The 17,600-nt window shown below is 32.2% G+C and overlaps 1 protein-coding gene across 5 annotated transcripts in view; it reads right to left on the bottom strand.

Annotated features, from left to right (window-relative positions):
• LOC123695043 (CCR4-NOT transcription complex subunit 6) overlaps positions 1 to 16,821 on the bottom strand; it is a 192,340-nt gene extending 175,519 nt beyond the window's left edge. For 4 of the 5 annotated variants that reach the window (XM_045640734.1, XM_045640736.1, XM_045640735.1 and 1 more), the window contains exons 1-4: positions 8,953 to 9,149; positions 8,004 to 8,119; positions 5,893 to 6,086; positions 1,680 to 1,855 (exon numbers count right to left, since the gene is read on the bottom strand). In XM_045640734.1, coding sequence (XP_045496690.1) covers positions 1,680 to 1,855; positions 5,893 to 6,086; positions 8,004 to 8,119; positions 8,953 to 8,959 — 493 coding nt within the window. In that variant the 5' untranslated portion in view covers positions 8,960 to 9,149. Of the gene's footprint in view, positions 1 to 1,679; positions 1,856 to 5,892; positions 6,087 to 8,003; positions 8,120 to 8,952; positions 9,150 to 16,652 lie in introns of those variants that run through there. The other variant, XM_045640737.1, reaches the window with a different exon arrangement.
• Positions 16,822 to 17,600: the final 779 nt, after the last annotated feature.

The following is a 17,600-nucleotide window of genomic DNA, read 5'->3' as shown; positions in this document are numbered from 1 at the left end:
ATTTGAAAAAAAGAAGAAGAAGAAGAGAAATATAATATCATATGAGAATTATCTTTAACTCACCTGAGTTAAAGAGGCAGTTTACAATTATGTTATTACATGTTTATTTTCGGAATACAAATGCAAAAAAATACAAATAAATAAAAAATTACAAACAAGGTGAAATATAAAATAATCAATCGAACACTATCAAGTTTTTCATTACGCTCGAAAGTAAAAATATATGCAATTAAAACTAGGGCAATGAACTAAGTAATTGAGCATTTATAATTGACGTATTTTGGATACGAAATTCCTGTTTCTATGCAAATTTTTTTACAACAAGAAAGTGTGTTAACTTATGACCTCTTGTAATAATAATCAGAAGATATTCATGTTTTAGTAAGTGGTCAAAAAAATCACAGAACATCTGAATAATTTCATAATCACAATTATATTGAGTATAATAATGTAATTTATGGGTGTATCCGTAAACGCTATCTACCATAGCATATTTACAAAGACAGTTTGTACCTGCCTACGTACAAACTGTCTTTGTAATTATTTGAGTTTCTCGTTTTTGATACTTTGTGCGCTATCTGTCCTTTTCTTGGTTGCTCTGTGTAATGTAATGTATGCGTTTAACTTTTATTAAAAAACATTGGTTGTAAAGAAGAAGTGTTATTGGAAATATTACCAAATCCCAACAAATTAATCTTGAGCCAAGAAAATAAAATAGTTAATTTTTGCCTGGTTCACAGTATTACGGAAAAATCGACCCAACCATCCATCCAATTTCCCCCCCATTTTTTGCAACATTACCACGCTCATTAAATAATTACACGCCCATCACGTGACGAGTCGCACATGTCATCTTTAAAAAAAATTGATAGCTCTAATCATGGCGTAATTGCCGTCGATAAATTATCTTTATTCTTGAAGTTCGCCCTATATTACACTGGTTTTAGCGGTACTAGTGATTGTATAAAGTCACACTGATTTATTTTATGAGTCAAGATTGCGAGCTTATTTGGGTTATGTTTAAGTTTTCTCTGAAAGTACTTTCAGTGTGTGCCGTCTATTTGTACAGAATCCTTCTATTAATGTGTGTGTGAATTTACGAAGATTAAATCGTCGAAGCCAGCTTATTAATGGCCCACTTTAGGGATATTTATGATACATCTGTGTTATAATGAAAATTCTTCCTCATTAAAACCAAAAAAATATTCTAACAGATAGGATGCCCTCTATATTTATTTGTAAAAACTAAAATAAAATTTTAGTTAGTTCGCATACAAACAGATAGATGGAGTTGTTTCAAACATTTAGAAAAAGCTCCATCTAGCACATAATTTATGAACTATCACAGGAAATCAAAGCTTGTAAAACTTCTTATTTTTTTACCTATGGCGTTTTGTAGCCAAACAGCCCTATAGCGGTATATATAGCCCTAACCTCAATTGTCTCACTGACAGATCATTATTTTTTTTACTTTTCAAAAGTACACACAAACTTCTCAAGTAATTACTCCTACATATAAAAACACCCACTTCATACTTTCATAATAAAACATATTTATCTTTCAAAAGCATTTTCACAACGTATCCCCCCTAACACTTCCAAAACAGTCTGTACCAAAATAGCCAATCCTTCTTTCCCTAACACCAAAAATCGAATACTATCAACAATCAAGCACCTACCTTGCAAATTGTCCAGCAGGTACGTGAGCAGCTTCGCCGTGCCGTTGTTATCGTTGTATATCGACAGCATCTCCTTGCTGAGGGGGTTCCCCTGCAAGCCGAGCATTTGCAGGTGGAACAGCTTGCCGAGATCGTATGGCAGAACTCGTAGATAATTGTTGTGCAAGTGGAGTTCCCTGGAAACGAGTGATTCGTTTAAGTTTGACAGATTAATATTTGGAATATCCGTAGCATTTTTAGAGATTATACAGGGTATCTCAAAAGAAAGTTTATATTTTGTGGATAAATAAAAAAAAAAGTAAGCGGTGTATTGAAAAAATGTTTATTAATTATTAAAGTGCATAATATGGGAATTTATTTCTTAAAAATAATATCGTCCAAATGCAGTCCATTGCGTTCACGGCACTCATTTAATCGAACAGTAAAATTACAGTATTTATGACAGCTCGGCAGGTAGACACAGTTGATGGCTGCCATTTCGTGCTGGATATTTTCTTTTAAATGCTCTAGAGAAGTTGGTTTGTTGGCATACACTTTAGATTTAAGATATCCCCACAAGAAATTATCAAGAATAGAAACGACGAAAGGGGGCGTGCAGTTACAGTAAATTAAGAGCGATGGTAGACGAGTTTTTAGTGCCTGCACTGCAAAACTTTCCTGGCTATAACCAGAGAACATGGTTGCAGCAAGACGGAGCTACATCACACACATCCAATATGTCTTTACCTCGAATTCATGAAATTTTTCCGGGAAAATTTATCTCTAGGAGAGGTGATATAAATTGGCCTCCACGCAGCCCTGATTTAACTCCCATGGACTTTTTCTTGTGTGGGGTATCTTAAATCTAAAGTGTATGCCAAAAAACCAACTTCTCTAGTGCATTTAAAAGAAAATATCCGACAAGAAATGGCAGCCATCACTGTGTCTACCTGCCGAGCTGTCATAAATAATTTTAGTGTTCGATTAAATGAGGGCCGTGAACGCAATGGACTGCAATTGGACGATATTATTTTTAAGAAATAAATTCCCATATTATGCACTTTAATAATTAATAAACATTTTTTCAATACACCGCTTACTTTTTTTTTTATTCATCCACAAAGTATAAACTTTCTTTTGAGACACCCTGTATAATAGTCCGGGATATGGGATATTTTTACAAGAGGAGTTGGAAACGAGTGGGCTGATTAGTTTAAGTTAAAAAAATCCTGAAACTACTACTGAGATTTGAGTTTAGTACATAGGGAAGTCATAAAGAAGAAATATATGTAGGGAAAAGAACGCTCTCTGATGCATTCAAGCAAAAGTTACAACCAAAATTCACTTATATATCTCCCATTTGAAATATTATGTACAGTTATTGTATCATTCATATTAAATGCACAAAACATCAAAATCTGTAAAATATTATGTACAGTTATTGTATCATTCATATTAAATGCACAAAACATAAAAACATCAAAAATCTGCACAAAACATCTGTAAAAATACCAATGATTATGGTAAATTAATATTTTTACAATATTTGAACAAGTGGCCTTGTACAAAGTGCAGAAAATTAATATTTATTTATATTTAGCTAAAAATACATCTAAGTATATTATTTTAAAGTATCTAATGAAAAAATCCCCAAATCTATACTAGCTTCTTAACAATAAATATTTACTATTGAATGTATTTTGAAATGATCCTTTTTATACAAAAGTGCATACTGATTTTGAAATGATCCGTTTTATACAAAAGTGCATACCGAATCTGTTCATCATAGCATATAATGACACCTTAGCCCTTCCAAAGCTTTGTCGGCTTTATCCAACAACCCAATCAATAGTAATTTTACTTCACACGTCGTAAATTAAATCAAAAATCTCAATTGAGTATAATTAACACAATCCTTAGTCTAGCAACATTGAATCTGTTAGTATCACCAATTTGCGCTGTTATCACCGACTATAGGTCATTGACTTCATGTCAACTTGTTTTGTTTTGTATACCAAGCTAATATTCTCAAGGAATGTTTTATCTATTATCACGATAAACACTAAATTCGCGTGTTATGCAAAAATCGACTCAACCACATATGAAATTGAGTGAATAAAAGCATTATTCGGGTGTGGTCGGATTATGTAGATTTTGATCGTTTGTTTTGCTTCATTATGTGTTCGAACCAGTTAGGTTTGTTTAAAAACATATTTGGCTAATAAATAAAACAGGATCAGATTGTTTCGTAAAATTAAGTTTCGATAAATTTGTTAATGTATCTAGCTTGTTTTAGGAAAAGTTTCCTACTGCAGTGTTTTAGCTATCTCGCGAAAATCATACAAAATACATATTTCTATCTCCCACTTTATTGCCCTTAGTGTTTTATTCTGGAATAAAGAGTAATACTTGTCTTCTCCAATATGACACCTATCTATAAATTATTTTTTTACATTTAGGTACCATTGAGCTTCCTAAGGGTAAATAAAAACTGAGATTTTACTGTCCTAACAAAGAATTTAACGTGACTAATAAACGACTCATTTATTTTCATGAAGTCATAATGAAATTTCCAATTTTATTATTAATACTTAGATAATAATCTTTCAGAACATCGGATGGTAAATAATAAAGATAATAACTGATAAGATTAAATTGCAGGACAAAAGTTTCAATTATTACAAAAATACAATTTGTATTTAACAGCACTTATTTATAAATCAAAGAAACTAACGACAGAGCTAAATTAAACCATTTAATTACATCAATCATAAACTAGAGGAAAACTTTTGCATAATAAATCTCGATGAATTTTTATCAAGGTGAAAACAATTGCTGGATGAATTATGATTAGTTGGCGCTTAAATGAACGAGTTCTATATTATGACGTCGAGGCTCGATACCGAGTTGTGACGTCACCGAGTCAACGGCACGGACACGTAACGGTCACCACTGTTTTAGTTTGACGCTTCAAATTGCTGAATTTTGTAGTGTCGGTTATATAAAAGGTTTGTATAATATTAGTTTCTACAGTTTGCATTAGTCAGTAATTAAGCCAATAATAATCAATGTTATTTTTAACTTACAATGGCTTTAATGGAAGCAAAGTAAACTAAATTTTATAGGCCTATTTTCAGTTTAAATTATAAATATTTATTTTTAACTAGCAACAAAAATACATCATCGATTTGCATGAAATTTGATACAACTCTATATCCTGAAAAGTTTCATTATTTTATACCGCTTCCGAATAAGGACAAAGCCGGGGCGAGCGGCTAATTATATACGATAGGTATTATTTTAGGTTATCACTATGCGTAAGTCAAAGAACTGAAACAATAAAAGTGGTATAACAAAAAATTTTAAATAATCATTTGCTAGAACAATGGCTGTATACAAGTTCTCGTTTTTGCTCGAGCTAGAATGTAACTGGTACCTACAACACGAATATAACACAGGTGTATAATACCGAATATAAATCAAGAAATATAGTATTACATTAAGCAAAAATTATATGACGAAAGACGGTCAGTGATCACTTCTATATGTAATATAAAGCAAAGGAACCAATACGGAGCCCGGAAGGATGCCAAAATAAATATCAACTGACCTATTTAAGTTTGAATATGAAATAATAGTATTCAGTATTCGAAATTTATTACGGATATTGAATGCAACGAACAAATCGACACGTAATTTTATTGATAATTCTTTCTATCACGTATTAGTCAGTGTCGTTACATTTAATCTTTTGTAAACACAACGCTTTGCTACACTTTTCTCTATAAGAATTTAGACACATATTCTTGTTGCTGTTGTATTTACTTTCATATTGTTACGACTTATTCCACATAGAATCCAATTTTGCCATTTTTATTGTATTGCCTGCTTAAAACAAAATTTAGTAACCGATTTTATCCGAATAGGCTAACACTGTATGAAAAAGAAAAATTACAGTCAAATATTATGCGACCAGAAATTTGATTTATATTACGTGTAGCTCAAGAACTATTTGACGGATTTTAATAATTCTTTTATAGCATTAGAAAACGACATTTTTCCCAAGTGTCGTGCCTAAATTCCTAACCCTGGATATCTTGGCGAAGCCGGGACAATGTAGGAAGCTACAAAGCTCACCTATTCCTTCTGATGAACCGTCGTTTAGTTGTTGTCGTTGTTTCTTAACCCTAACTTCGCAATTTGTCCTAGGTCACAAAAGTTCCAACAATCTTACCTAAGTTGTATAAGGTCGCCCAGCTCAGCGGGCAGCGTCCTCAGCTTATTGTTGGACATGTCTAGCGTGTGCAAGTTGACCAATTGGCTGATGTCAGGCGGGATCCGTTGCAGTGAGTTGTCGTTGAGGTACAACGCTGTCAAATGCGTCAGTTGGAACAGTTGGGGCGCTAGAGCGCGCACACCTCCTGTTATCTGTAAATGTTTTGGATGAGCTTTAACAAAGGATGAAATATGTTCTTACTTTAGCTTTAAGATATATTTATTGGATTTGTCAACAGATGTAGGTACACCTTATATAATTATATATGTATATTTTGAGTATGTGACATAATTAGCATGCATAGGAAGATGTAGATTTGCCTGTAATTGACAGGCAAATACAACATGTTTATTGAATATTTTTAAATTATAGTTTCTAATTGTGTAATAATGGACACACTGTTCGTGATTTCTTCTGCTAGGTTTTCTGCAAGTACATGATCAGAAATATCCACACTAGTAGATTTAAACCGCGATTTATCCCGCGTATTTCATACAATGTTAAATTGTGATGATTAAAGCTTATTGGTCGGAAAAATATAACATATTTTTTAGTACGTCGTAGGCAATTAATCATTGTACATGTTTATATTCAAATTCATGTGACTTATGTTAATCTGAATGATACATCTCCATAATATTATTTTATGTAAATTGTATCTACTTTAAATTTATTTCGTTAAACATAACAACATTCATTATGTAGCCTTCAAGTAATACCAATGCAATAAATTAACGAATAAATATTGTAAATGAAACATTAAAGAACATAAATCAAAAGAACAATCTTTACAGATTCACTATTCAATCAATAATATACAGTATACAAACGATCAAAGCTATACACTAATACACATTGCTTATTTATCAATAATGTTTATCATCGAGAAACCTTTTTGCAAATATGTACCTCTTTTCTAAGATATCCGAAATAACAGAGGGGGAACATCATAAATCTCTTTAATCCATTCTTGTTGCGACAACACCTCTATTATGAATCGCGATTGTCCCGCTTTTACTGTATAAACAGATAGAACTTGTTTATAAATTGATACCTACGCTACTAGTAGTCTAACAACAACTATAAAATTATTTAAAGACGGAATAGAAGAAGTCTTTTTATAAAAATCATCGACATTTTATAATTAAAACAGCGATGCAATTTCTCAAAGCACCGAGTAATTATCCGTTTAATTGACGCAGAGTATCAAAAAACTTCGCAACTCAGCTATTCTAACTCTTGAAATATTTCACAAAATTAAACGAACACTTTAGTCTATGCTCGTTGATTTAGCCTTTCATTTTGTAGCCGTGTATAGGCATTAATTCTAAACAGGAAAGTCGTAATATTTGCGTCGTCAGATTTAATTACGTTATACTATCAACAATACGCCTCATTAGGCTCACTAATTAACACATTCTAAACATGTCCTAAACCGTCGTATCCATTCATTAACTACGCAAATACGGCCCATTATTTTTACACCGTAACATACCATGGTTATTTACTATGTATGTAAAATGTTTTAGTAAGTTACAACTGGTAAAATTCTATTTCTTTGTATACAATTATTTACTGTCTGTCAGGTGTGTCACGGTAGAAAATAAACGACTATGTAATCAAGCATGTAATAAATATTGCTTGATTCGTAAACATGCAGTTTAAAGTCGATATATAATACTATTTGGTCTCTAGAGCAACAAGTGTGAGTGGTAAAGTGTGTTTTTAGTGTTTATAAATTCCTGTGAAAAATACTCTTTTTGCCATCACCAACATACATTATAATAAACCTGTCACCCATATTACGACAATTATCAAATAAGGTTGATTTGAAATTTAATTGCCACAACAAGAGGCACCTGAGGTCACAAACTTAGAGTCTTAATTATTGAAGTGAAACTTCTTTAGGCACGTTGAGAGTAAAATTTAAAGGTCACGTCATGGCAATACTCTTGTTACCGTAAGGCGACGATTCTGGTATCTTTGAATATCGCCAAAGAAGTTTCACTTCTGACACCTGTGCTCGGTATACACGCTCTTTTTAATTTAATCAGGTTTAATTCTCTCACCTCAAGCGTAGTCCAGCCACCGCGCCTGCCAGATGCCCGCTCCGCCTCCGACATGATGTGGTACGTGCGCCCGCTAGCGCCCTCATGCTTGTCTTTGTTGCGAGACATTCTGTCACCTGCAGCGGCGACGTAAATAGCAATTAATATTATTCCTACTCAATGGGGATGCTATTTGTAGACTGTAGTATCGTGCCCGCATTATTCATGTTCTATAACCGACTGTACTGATGCTCTAATGCTGCTGATCGCTACGTACCAGTTTAACTTTATGTTACTGTCTGGTTTTACTTGTACTGAATTTTTAAAACTTACTTTATCATGTTCAGTGTATTACGTTTAATGTAAGTATCATTTGTACTTTCAAGCTAAGGGAACAAATGTTTATAAATTTCTACAGGATAAACGACATAAAAAAAGTGTGCATGTACTAGTGTACACAATTAGGAAGTGAAACTTCTTTATGACCTTATTTAAAAAAAAATTTACTATATGCAACTTTACAGAAATACGTCGAATCACGCATGGTAGGGTTAAGAAAAAGATGGCGCGTAACGGAAAAATGTCACGCGTAACGAAAAAATGTTACACTAAATTTTTTTCCAACACCGATAAAGAAGTTTCACTTCAATATAGAATCCGCAACTAGGATGGCCAAATATTTAATAGCGATCATTATTGTAATAATAAAACCGCTCGCTCTCCATCATTGTATAATCAAGCCTTATTGACGGAGCACTCAATGTTTCTATTGGCAAAATTTTAAGTCACGTCAATTTAGCGTCTAGATTTGAATATTACAAATCTATTGAATAGTAAGCTTGACCCCGACATACAAAGTTGAAATAAACGGTTAATTCTTTAATTACAACTTCGCAGCGTTCAATCACGCAATGGTGTTGGAAGTGTAATATTGTGCACTTATAAAACAAACTGAGCAACAACAACTTACGTAACATCACTGTTCGAACAAAAACCAATAAAAAGCGCCACTTTCGCGGTAACCTCTTGAATTTTTTCTAGCAAATTACACAAGTGTCTAGTGTCGTAAATGTTGTTACTATGTGAGATAATAATACTGGACAAAAACACGAAATCGTAGATCTAGAGCGGTGTCATATACCTATATGCAGCTTACGATTGCATTCTAGGAACAGATGACTATACATATAGAAGTTAATGTTTAGTTTATAAACAAACAAATTTAACAAATTCTTCTCATCCTGCGAAATATGTTGTAAATAATTAGTTGGGATCTTCTAAATGATCACAAAGCTTGTTTGATACAAAAAATAGGAATAATTATTTTACCTAGTACTATTGTTACATATTTGAAACTTTATCCTTTACGCATGTAACTTCAAAAATCCTTTCGCCCCGATTCTAATTTCTAGGAATTGTATTTGGAGACGGCTATCCAATAATGGGGTGTAATATTTTCAGTGTTATGGATGTTCGAGAATTTTCGTTATTCTAACATAACTTCTAATGACGAAACTGATATTGAAGATTATCGTGTAAATATCCACATCTTTTTTGCTCTAATTCTTCTCTAATCGGACTATAATTGATGTCTTAATTTCCACATTATTAAGGAAGAAAAATCTTACTTTTTAAATAAGGAGTTTGGTTCTAACAAGTTAATGTTTACTTATTTTTGCTTTTCCACTAAGGTTGGACAATAATTTGCAGTACCGAACTGACAAGCAACCGCGCTGACAATTTTATGCGTTTCATTATTCAGGAGCAAGTTTTGCAATCCACGAGCAAATTGAAGTTGTGCTCTGTCAATGACACAATAATCGTTTGACCCACTCTCGGCATTACCGCGAAGCTATTGAATACGCCAAAACATTCGGGTATATTTGCACTTTCACAGAAACCACAGTATTAATTAGGCGCCAATACCTCTTCGGATATTAAACATTGCGAAATGATTTGTAAACTAGGTATTTACTCCTCAGGCGGTATAAACCTTAAACCCCTATGTTAAGACACGTTCCAAGATACGCTGAAATGTAAAGAACTCTAATATTCTGAGTTAAGTGGCCTTTTTAGTGTGACGATATGTATTGGTGTCATTGCATCCTATCAGGGTCGAAGGATAGGAGGATGCTCAATTATAATACAAACAAATATCGTTTTCCTTTAGAGTTTTGTTATTATTATGCGTATCCAAACGATTAGTACATGTAATGGACATTTTATCGTAGTATAAATGGATACTATGGGAATCATTAATTTCAATGCCTCAATGGGTTCAAGAGTAGGACATAGAGTTAACAGGTGAATGTGACAAAAAATATAAGACGGTTTAAAAAAAGAACACCAGAAAGCAGAAAAAAAACATAATCCAGTCAGTATACAATTGTATACATTACATTATTACCAAAAATGTTTTTAACGTAAATATCTTAGATTGTTATAAATTAAAAAAATGTGCATCCAAGGCATCCTCTAGCTATTCAATTTGTTTCCTCTAACACCAGTTAGAACCTTGATGAATACGGAATTTCGATTTAATTTTAATCTGTACCATTTAATGAGAATTTGCAAGGCGACCGTAAACGATGCGTGCACTTTCGTAACCGCGAAAATAATTATTCTCTGCTATACATAAGTAGGACAATTTCTAATCCATTCGAGAACCAAAATTGGCGGCGTTGCTTCATCCATACGTACATGTCATTGTAATGTCAAGCTAACTACCATATTGTGAATGGAGTTCAACTGTTCCTAGATTTGCGACATCTCATTTCTATTGGACATTTGGTATTTTGCCGGTTTCTTCGGTTTATCGCAGCTCAAACAATGTGATCGTCCGATCGTGAAATTACTTAAGGGGGGTTAGGCGGTCAGCGAAAATTCAGCTATTCGGGCCTGAGGTAAGCGGTGAGGGGGTCCGCGTTTAGTATGGAATCAACGTGCTCGAAACTAAAAATCGTAAGCGCCATTCACATTTTTATCAAAAAGTGAATGAAAATATTTAGTATTTTCAAAATCTAAAACAGTCACGAAATCGACAAGGTAAATACCTATGTATTTGTGATTTTATACGAATTATTATCGTAAAATACGGTTGTAATGAGCATTTATATGATATTTTAGAGGTAACTTCAGGATTTTTTTTTTATCGAGCAAAATTTTTCCAATCTTGTTTTGGAAACAGTCATCCCATCACACATACGTTCTGTAATACATATTAGAAATTCCAGTGCGAAAAAACTTCAATATTTTCAATTATAGCTCATAGAAAACAGTCCATTTTGCCGTGTTCACCTACTAAGGGCCCTTAAGACTTATACACGTAAGTTAGTCAAATAGGTTTTAAATTTTAATTGATCTTATTTCGGTATTGCTGATAAAATATATTTAAGGATGAGCAGAATAAACATTTTAGAGGCGTATACCTATTTTAATTTGAACCAAAAAGTTATCTTACTAAACGATTTCCATTTATCCACATTGCAGGATTAATTAGTATTTGATGTTATTCGCTTCTGTCGTGTTGTTATGCGCTGCGCTGTTAAAAACAACTGGGATGTCGGATTACTTTTTAACAATTTTTCTTATTACTCGATAAAGATGCTAGAATTTGGAATTATACTTATAATGTGTATTATGATGTTGTGTATCTTTAACATATTCAATCACTGTCTCTGGATACAGCTAGTTTATCCAATTACAAATACCGAAAAAGGAATATCGTCAGCGTAAAGAGAATGTAAGTTGTAGGTATTGCACGCCTCATAAGCGAAGCGTTGAGGTGGGTACTACTGTCACTTCGCGCAAAACATCTGATTTTTCAAACTTAAAATGTCTTTATGTATCATACATTGCACTTGTAAGATAATACATACACACACATATTAAGAAAAAACACTATTTTTAACATTCATGATATTTTTGATGTCATTTTTGTTATTTAAACTAGTTAAAAAACAGTTTAAAAAAGTTCTGTCTTGGACGTCCGTGTGTCTGTATGTGCGGAGGATTTTCTTGTTAACACGATAGCGACCGAAATACTTTACTAATCGAGTCTTTTTTTTTCTCTTACGCTTGAGTATGCTCAGGAATAGAACCCTTTCATTTTTCAGGGTCTGATTCGATGTGGTTTAATTGTTATTAAATAAACAAAAAAAAATATCTTTACTTTTTTTTTTTTTTTTAATATTTATAGTGTACTCAAAATTCACCATTATAAACTCGATTCTTTATACTATAAGCCAAGGTTTAAAAAAATAAGTTGGTAGTCAGTCCCTTAAACCTGCGCAGTTTCACATCTAGGTGGGGCCACAAGAAAAATAGCTCAATTATTACGGTACCGCTTTCTTTACTTTTCCAACTGTTTTGAGACAGTACAAGAGCATTGGCATATGCGAACAAGTGTATCTACATACTTATATTATATACACCTTTATAAATAATCAATTTTATTGTAAAGGATGAGATTATGAGGCGTGCACTTTTGGATTTTCCAAACTTTACTTACCTTTACTATTTTCGTTATTCTAAGACTGAATCAGATTGGCATTAAATATATGTATAGATCTTGTTACCTACTGAGAGATCTCCAAAAATAATTTTATTTTTTCATTATTTGCCTGTCGACTGGATAATTTAACGCGATTGACTGAATGCAGTTCATGGTTCGAAGGACCATTACACTTTCATTTTTAAATAATGGTAATCACCGTTTTTCCATTGCTTGCTAATCCCTAGATCGCTTAATAGTTCATACGAACAAATTAAAAATACCTCGAACAAAAATGGACAAAAACTCGTAGGTACATTACTCACATCTACCTATAGGTACATACCTACATGATATATTTTGTGGCGTGCAATAAAATCGAAAAGGCTATTTGTAAACATCGTGTGTCATTGCCTATTTAAAACCCGGTCTCAACAAGTTTTATTTATTGCCTTAGATTCAACTAAATGTTTATTTACAATCTCTGATTAGTGCTCGTTTTGTATTATCAACCGACGATTCGTTTTGCTTACGAATGATCGAGTATTCTAGTGTTTGTGTGTATTTTTATATTTCCTAATAATGTCATGTACTCATGTATTGCATAGTTAGCACAACTATAATTACTGCGTTTAACTTAATAAATGATAAATAAACTTATTTGATTCGAATATATAAAACAGTTGATGCAGAAACTTCTACATCTCTTCACCCCACCTACTATTTCTAAGATTATGTGAAATGCTGCTAAATAAGCGAAAACATTACCAAATTTCAACGAAATCCATTCAGTTTTTTTAACTTGATATAAACTATAGATAACAAAATATTCAGTGCCCAAAACCATACTCTTTTTCACTTTTAATTATTTAAAGTATAAATAATTAAATATTGCAACAATAGGGTTTGTCGTTAACAAGTTACTACCTGGATCCAAATACAGTATGTAATATCAATATTGATTAATTTGTAGAACTGTTTACACAGTAAGATAACTATAGAGATATATGCTTGGGAGTCAAATATAACTGGTCATTTTGTAGAGGAATGTAATTAAGACATCTTCAACCTGAGACTCGCTACTACTCATGTTGATATTTATGTTTCATATTTCAGATGTTTGAAATCTAGACAGAAAAATTAACTAGGTATATAATAACATTTCATAAGCATAATACCTATTGTGTCTCAATGGGTCAAATATTTAAATTAATGAATGCCTAAACAATTTTGTGATTAATAATTACTTTCTTCACCTCAAAATCACATATTTTCAAAACCGTTAATTTTATTGTTTTATTTTTGGTCATATAAAATTATAATTACTTACATTGTTATTATTAACTCTCAAGGAATAATCATCAAAATTAAGTTTATATGGAAGATTATGTAAGCCTATAACAGGGAATTTTGTTAAAACTAAGTTGATCCACATGCAATTTAGATTATGTATACATTCATAATACTATAATATAATAAAACACTTAGAAGCATTAAGAGTGCCTATTTATATAAATATATGTAAATTGGATAATCTCATTAATTGTAAAACTCAAATTTCATAACTTGTGACAGTGTAATCTTGAGTTCAAATGGATATATAACTCAGCCCCTGGAATCACAGACACAATAGAAACTCTATTGTGTTGTGGACCGATCGGGCCGCTTGGGGCTCAATGGGTTAATTAATTTTGCTTCTTTATATTGATTTTAGTTTCAAGAAGTTTACTCTAACGTAAGAAATAATAGATTTAAAATTATTGTTGAATATATTTAATACTAGCTTACGCCCACGATTTTGTACGTGCATCCCCGTTTTTCCCCGTTCCCGCAAGAATTTCGGGAAATCCTTTCTTAGCGGATGCCTACGTCCTAACATCTACCTGCATGCCAAATTTCAGCCCGATACGTCCAGTGGTTTGGGCTGTGCGTTGATAGATCACTATATCAGTCACCTTTGAGTTTTATATATATTTAATATTTTCATAATGTAGATATCATTAATTGTTATATGAAATTAAACATTATAACAACAAGGAAATATAAAATCACTGAGATATGTCAACAGACAAATCCCTGATTGAAGTAGGAAATAGATAATTGCTAAGATAATGCCATATTATTTATTGACTATTCTTGGTAGATTGTTTTAAGTTTGTCACTTTGTATCATAGATTTATCTATGACAACCACATTATATAATATATTGTATGAACCAAGTTTTGCATATTGAAGTAGATACTTTATAAATCTATTTTTGGGTTCCTAATTTTTATACATGCTCTTAAAGGAGTTTCATATCCTCTATGAGATTAAAATCCCTTTTTATCAGCTAAGTAAAAAATTGTGATACTTTAATAAACATAGCTATAATAAATCACATGGAGCAAAATAATGTTGTTTATATACATATACTATTCCGTAATACATAATATATAAATGCATTAATATGAAATTCTATAAAAAAGATACAATTAATTTTAATAACATACATATTATATTGCACTCATAAATTTTCCTTATGCTTTTGTTTAACTTCAATTTATAAGGCAGCTACGGATACATAAAATCAAAACATCACAAAATAACTGTAACTTTTAAATATTCTATTTTATTATCCGAATTACTTATGGCTCTATATTTATATTATTTTTAAATTAAAAATCACAGATTATTTAAATAAAATGGATCTCTTTTGCATCTGGCATTAGCAACAAAATATGTTATTGTTATCAAAACATGTAACTTTAGTAACTAAGAAAGTAATGGCAGAATGAACTAAGTATCAATGTCACCAAAGATACTACTGTTTAAGGCCGTGTACGCGGTCCGTGCGCTGTTTGGCTCAAATATGTGATTTTTCAAACCAGATTGTCCATCAACCACTTATCTTACAAACATATGAATTACTAATAATTTTAGGAAATTTTATTGTCTATATAGTTAGTTAAGAGTTTTTTTCAATTAATACAGTATTTGTGAATACCATCAAGATAACTGAGCCGATGATTACTTGATTTCGCTTTTAGTGTCAATTTCGAAGCTAAAAATATCTGAAATCGCTGACAGATCTAACACACAATTTTTTTTAACTAACTGCAAAAATCCTTATTAAAATAGTTAGTTAAAAGATTTTTTTATTTTGGACTCCTAACTTACGAAATTAAAATCCGAACAATGTGAATTTTTTTAGAAATTATAGTCGACAAAATGATTATTTTCACCAAGATATTTGACTTAGTTTAATATAATTTTTACATATTGCAATAAAAGAACGTCTTACTTATAAGATAAAATTTAAAAAATCAACTAAGGTACCTCTATTATTTTTCTATAATTTTTTTTAAAGTACTATAAAACACTGCGCGCGACCCGATTAAAATCAGTCGGCAGCGAGCCTTTCCAGAGAGAGGACATGTTGCTCGGCGCTCTCCTGTGGACTTATGCTGTTCATAGTAAAAGGATAGCGCAAGCCGCGATCTATCGTAATAGATCGCGGAGATTTTGACTTGCGTTAAATTGAATAAGCCCTCTTAAACCCAGATATTGAATCTGTGTAATTGTAAAATAACTGCCTATTGAATTGGGGCCAGTGTCATAATGAGACGATCTGACATTGACTATAAATGTGTCTAGATTAGATGATCTTACTCAACGGTACAATTTAAAACCACGGCATAATATGAAACTCAATGTATAAATTACTTTTTACAACTCCTAGGTAAACAGTTTACACCAACTACTTTTATCTACAATGTACTGATAGCATTTTGTTATGATTCTGAGGTGAACTGAATACTAGCAATAATACCTTGTGAACACGGCAAGGGGTCATGAGGGGAGGCAATAATATTGCTTTCGATAGAGGATTATCTTCGTTTAAATACAAACAGGATCGTTCCATAACCTCCGTCCTTCGGGAGGTATACCTAAAGTTATAAGACAATTCATTATAACCACGAGGTTCCGACATTCAAACGAGCACTATTTATAAGAATAAATGGCAATTTAATTCATTATTTTAATGTTAAAACTGTAAATGCGTATGATCGTATACAGCTGACAAAAGAGATGGGTCGACGCACAGTTGACGGTCCAAGCGCCAAATCACAAGACACAGATGTCCTTATTTCTTTGAAGTTATGAACAAAATAAGTGTTATGTAAAATTAAACGTACCTTCATCTACTCCTTAAAAGAGTTTCCTTCAATTCGGATTATATTAACGAGCAATAAATCACTGTAAACACACAATAGCACAAACTTGACATACACCACATCAAACGTCCATTTACCGACTGCAGCGACAATCGACATTAGCGGCAAATTCTAGAAGCTTACGTTTGTGGGTCGCTTCCATAGACAATCATTGTAAAGCGCCAGTGTATCATAATTTCAAATTCGATTTAAATAATAACAAATAATATTACAAAATAAAGTACAGATAGAGCATGACAACCGCCCGTCGCCCTTGTCAAAGAAAATACGAAATCAAAAGCAAATACGTCGCTGCACCAGTGCTATAGCGCATATAGTGTCATGCAATACGTCAAAAATATTTTGTAATCTAAGCAAATAATATATAAATTACACTGATTTAGTAGTTTAATTCTAAATAAGTGCAAATTTAATTTCATACACCAACACAATTCAAATAGATTCTAGATGAATTTAAATAAAATAAATAAAAAAAGATAGATGCGTGCCATTGAAATAATATTACTACGTATGGAGGAGACACCACGAACAAAATCTGTGCGCCATTTTTTTGCTCTAAGTTTTAAAAATTATTATCTAGTTAGGTACTTACCGATCAAAGTTATTCCTTTGCACTTTTCCGTATTATTTGTGCAATATCGTAACACACACGAAGGCATATTTGATGCGTTTCACTTTAAAACAAATAAAAAATGAGCGTGCAGTTACGCCATATGGCGTATGTAGAGCGGAGCATAAGTGATGTAGGCGGTCTCCATATGTATATCTCAATGATGCGTGCATGCGTGTTCGTTATTCGCCTTGCTATACCAAATATATAATGCATCATTATATCAAAACGTAGTAACTGTATTTCATAATCTATGTAAAACCTTGCAGCGGTTTATTTTCAGTAATTTAGCTGAATAG

The sequence above is a fragment of the Colias croceus genome, chromosome 10 (genome assembly GCF_905220415.1).
Source record: "Colias croceus chromosome 10, ilColCroc2.1".
In the NCBI taxonomy this organism is placed as follows: Eukaryota; Metazoa; Arthropoda; class Insecta; order Lepidoptera; family Pieridae; genus Colias; species Colias croceus.
Note: the sequence above shows the minus strand (reverse complement) of the source record. Positions and strands in the feature narration are given on the sequence as shown.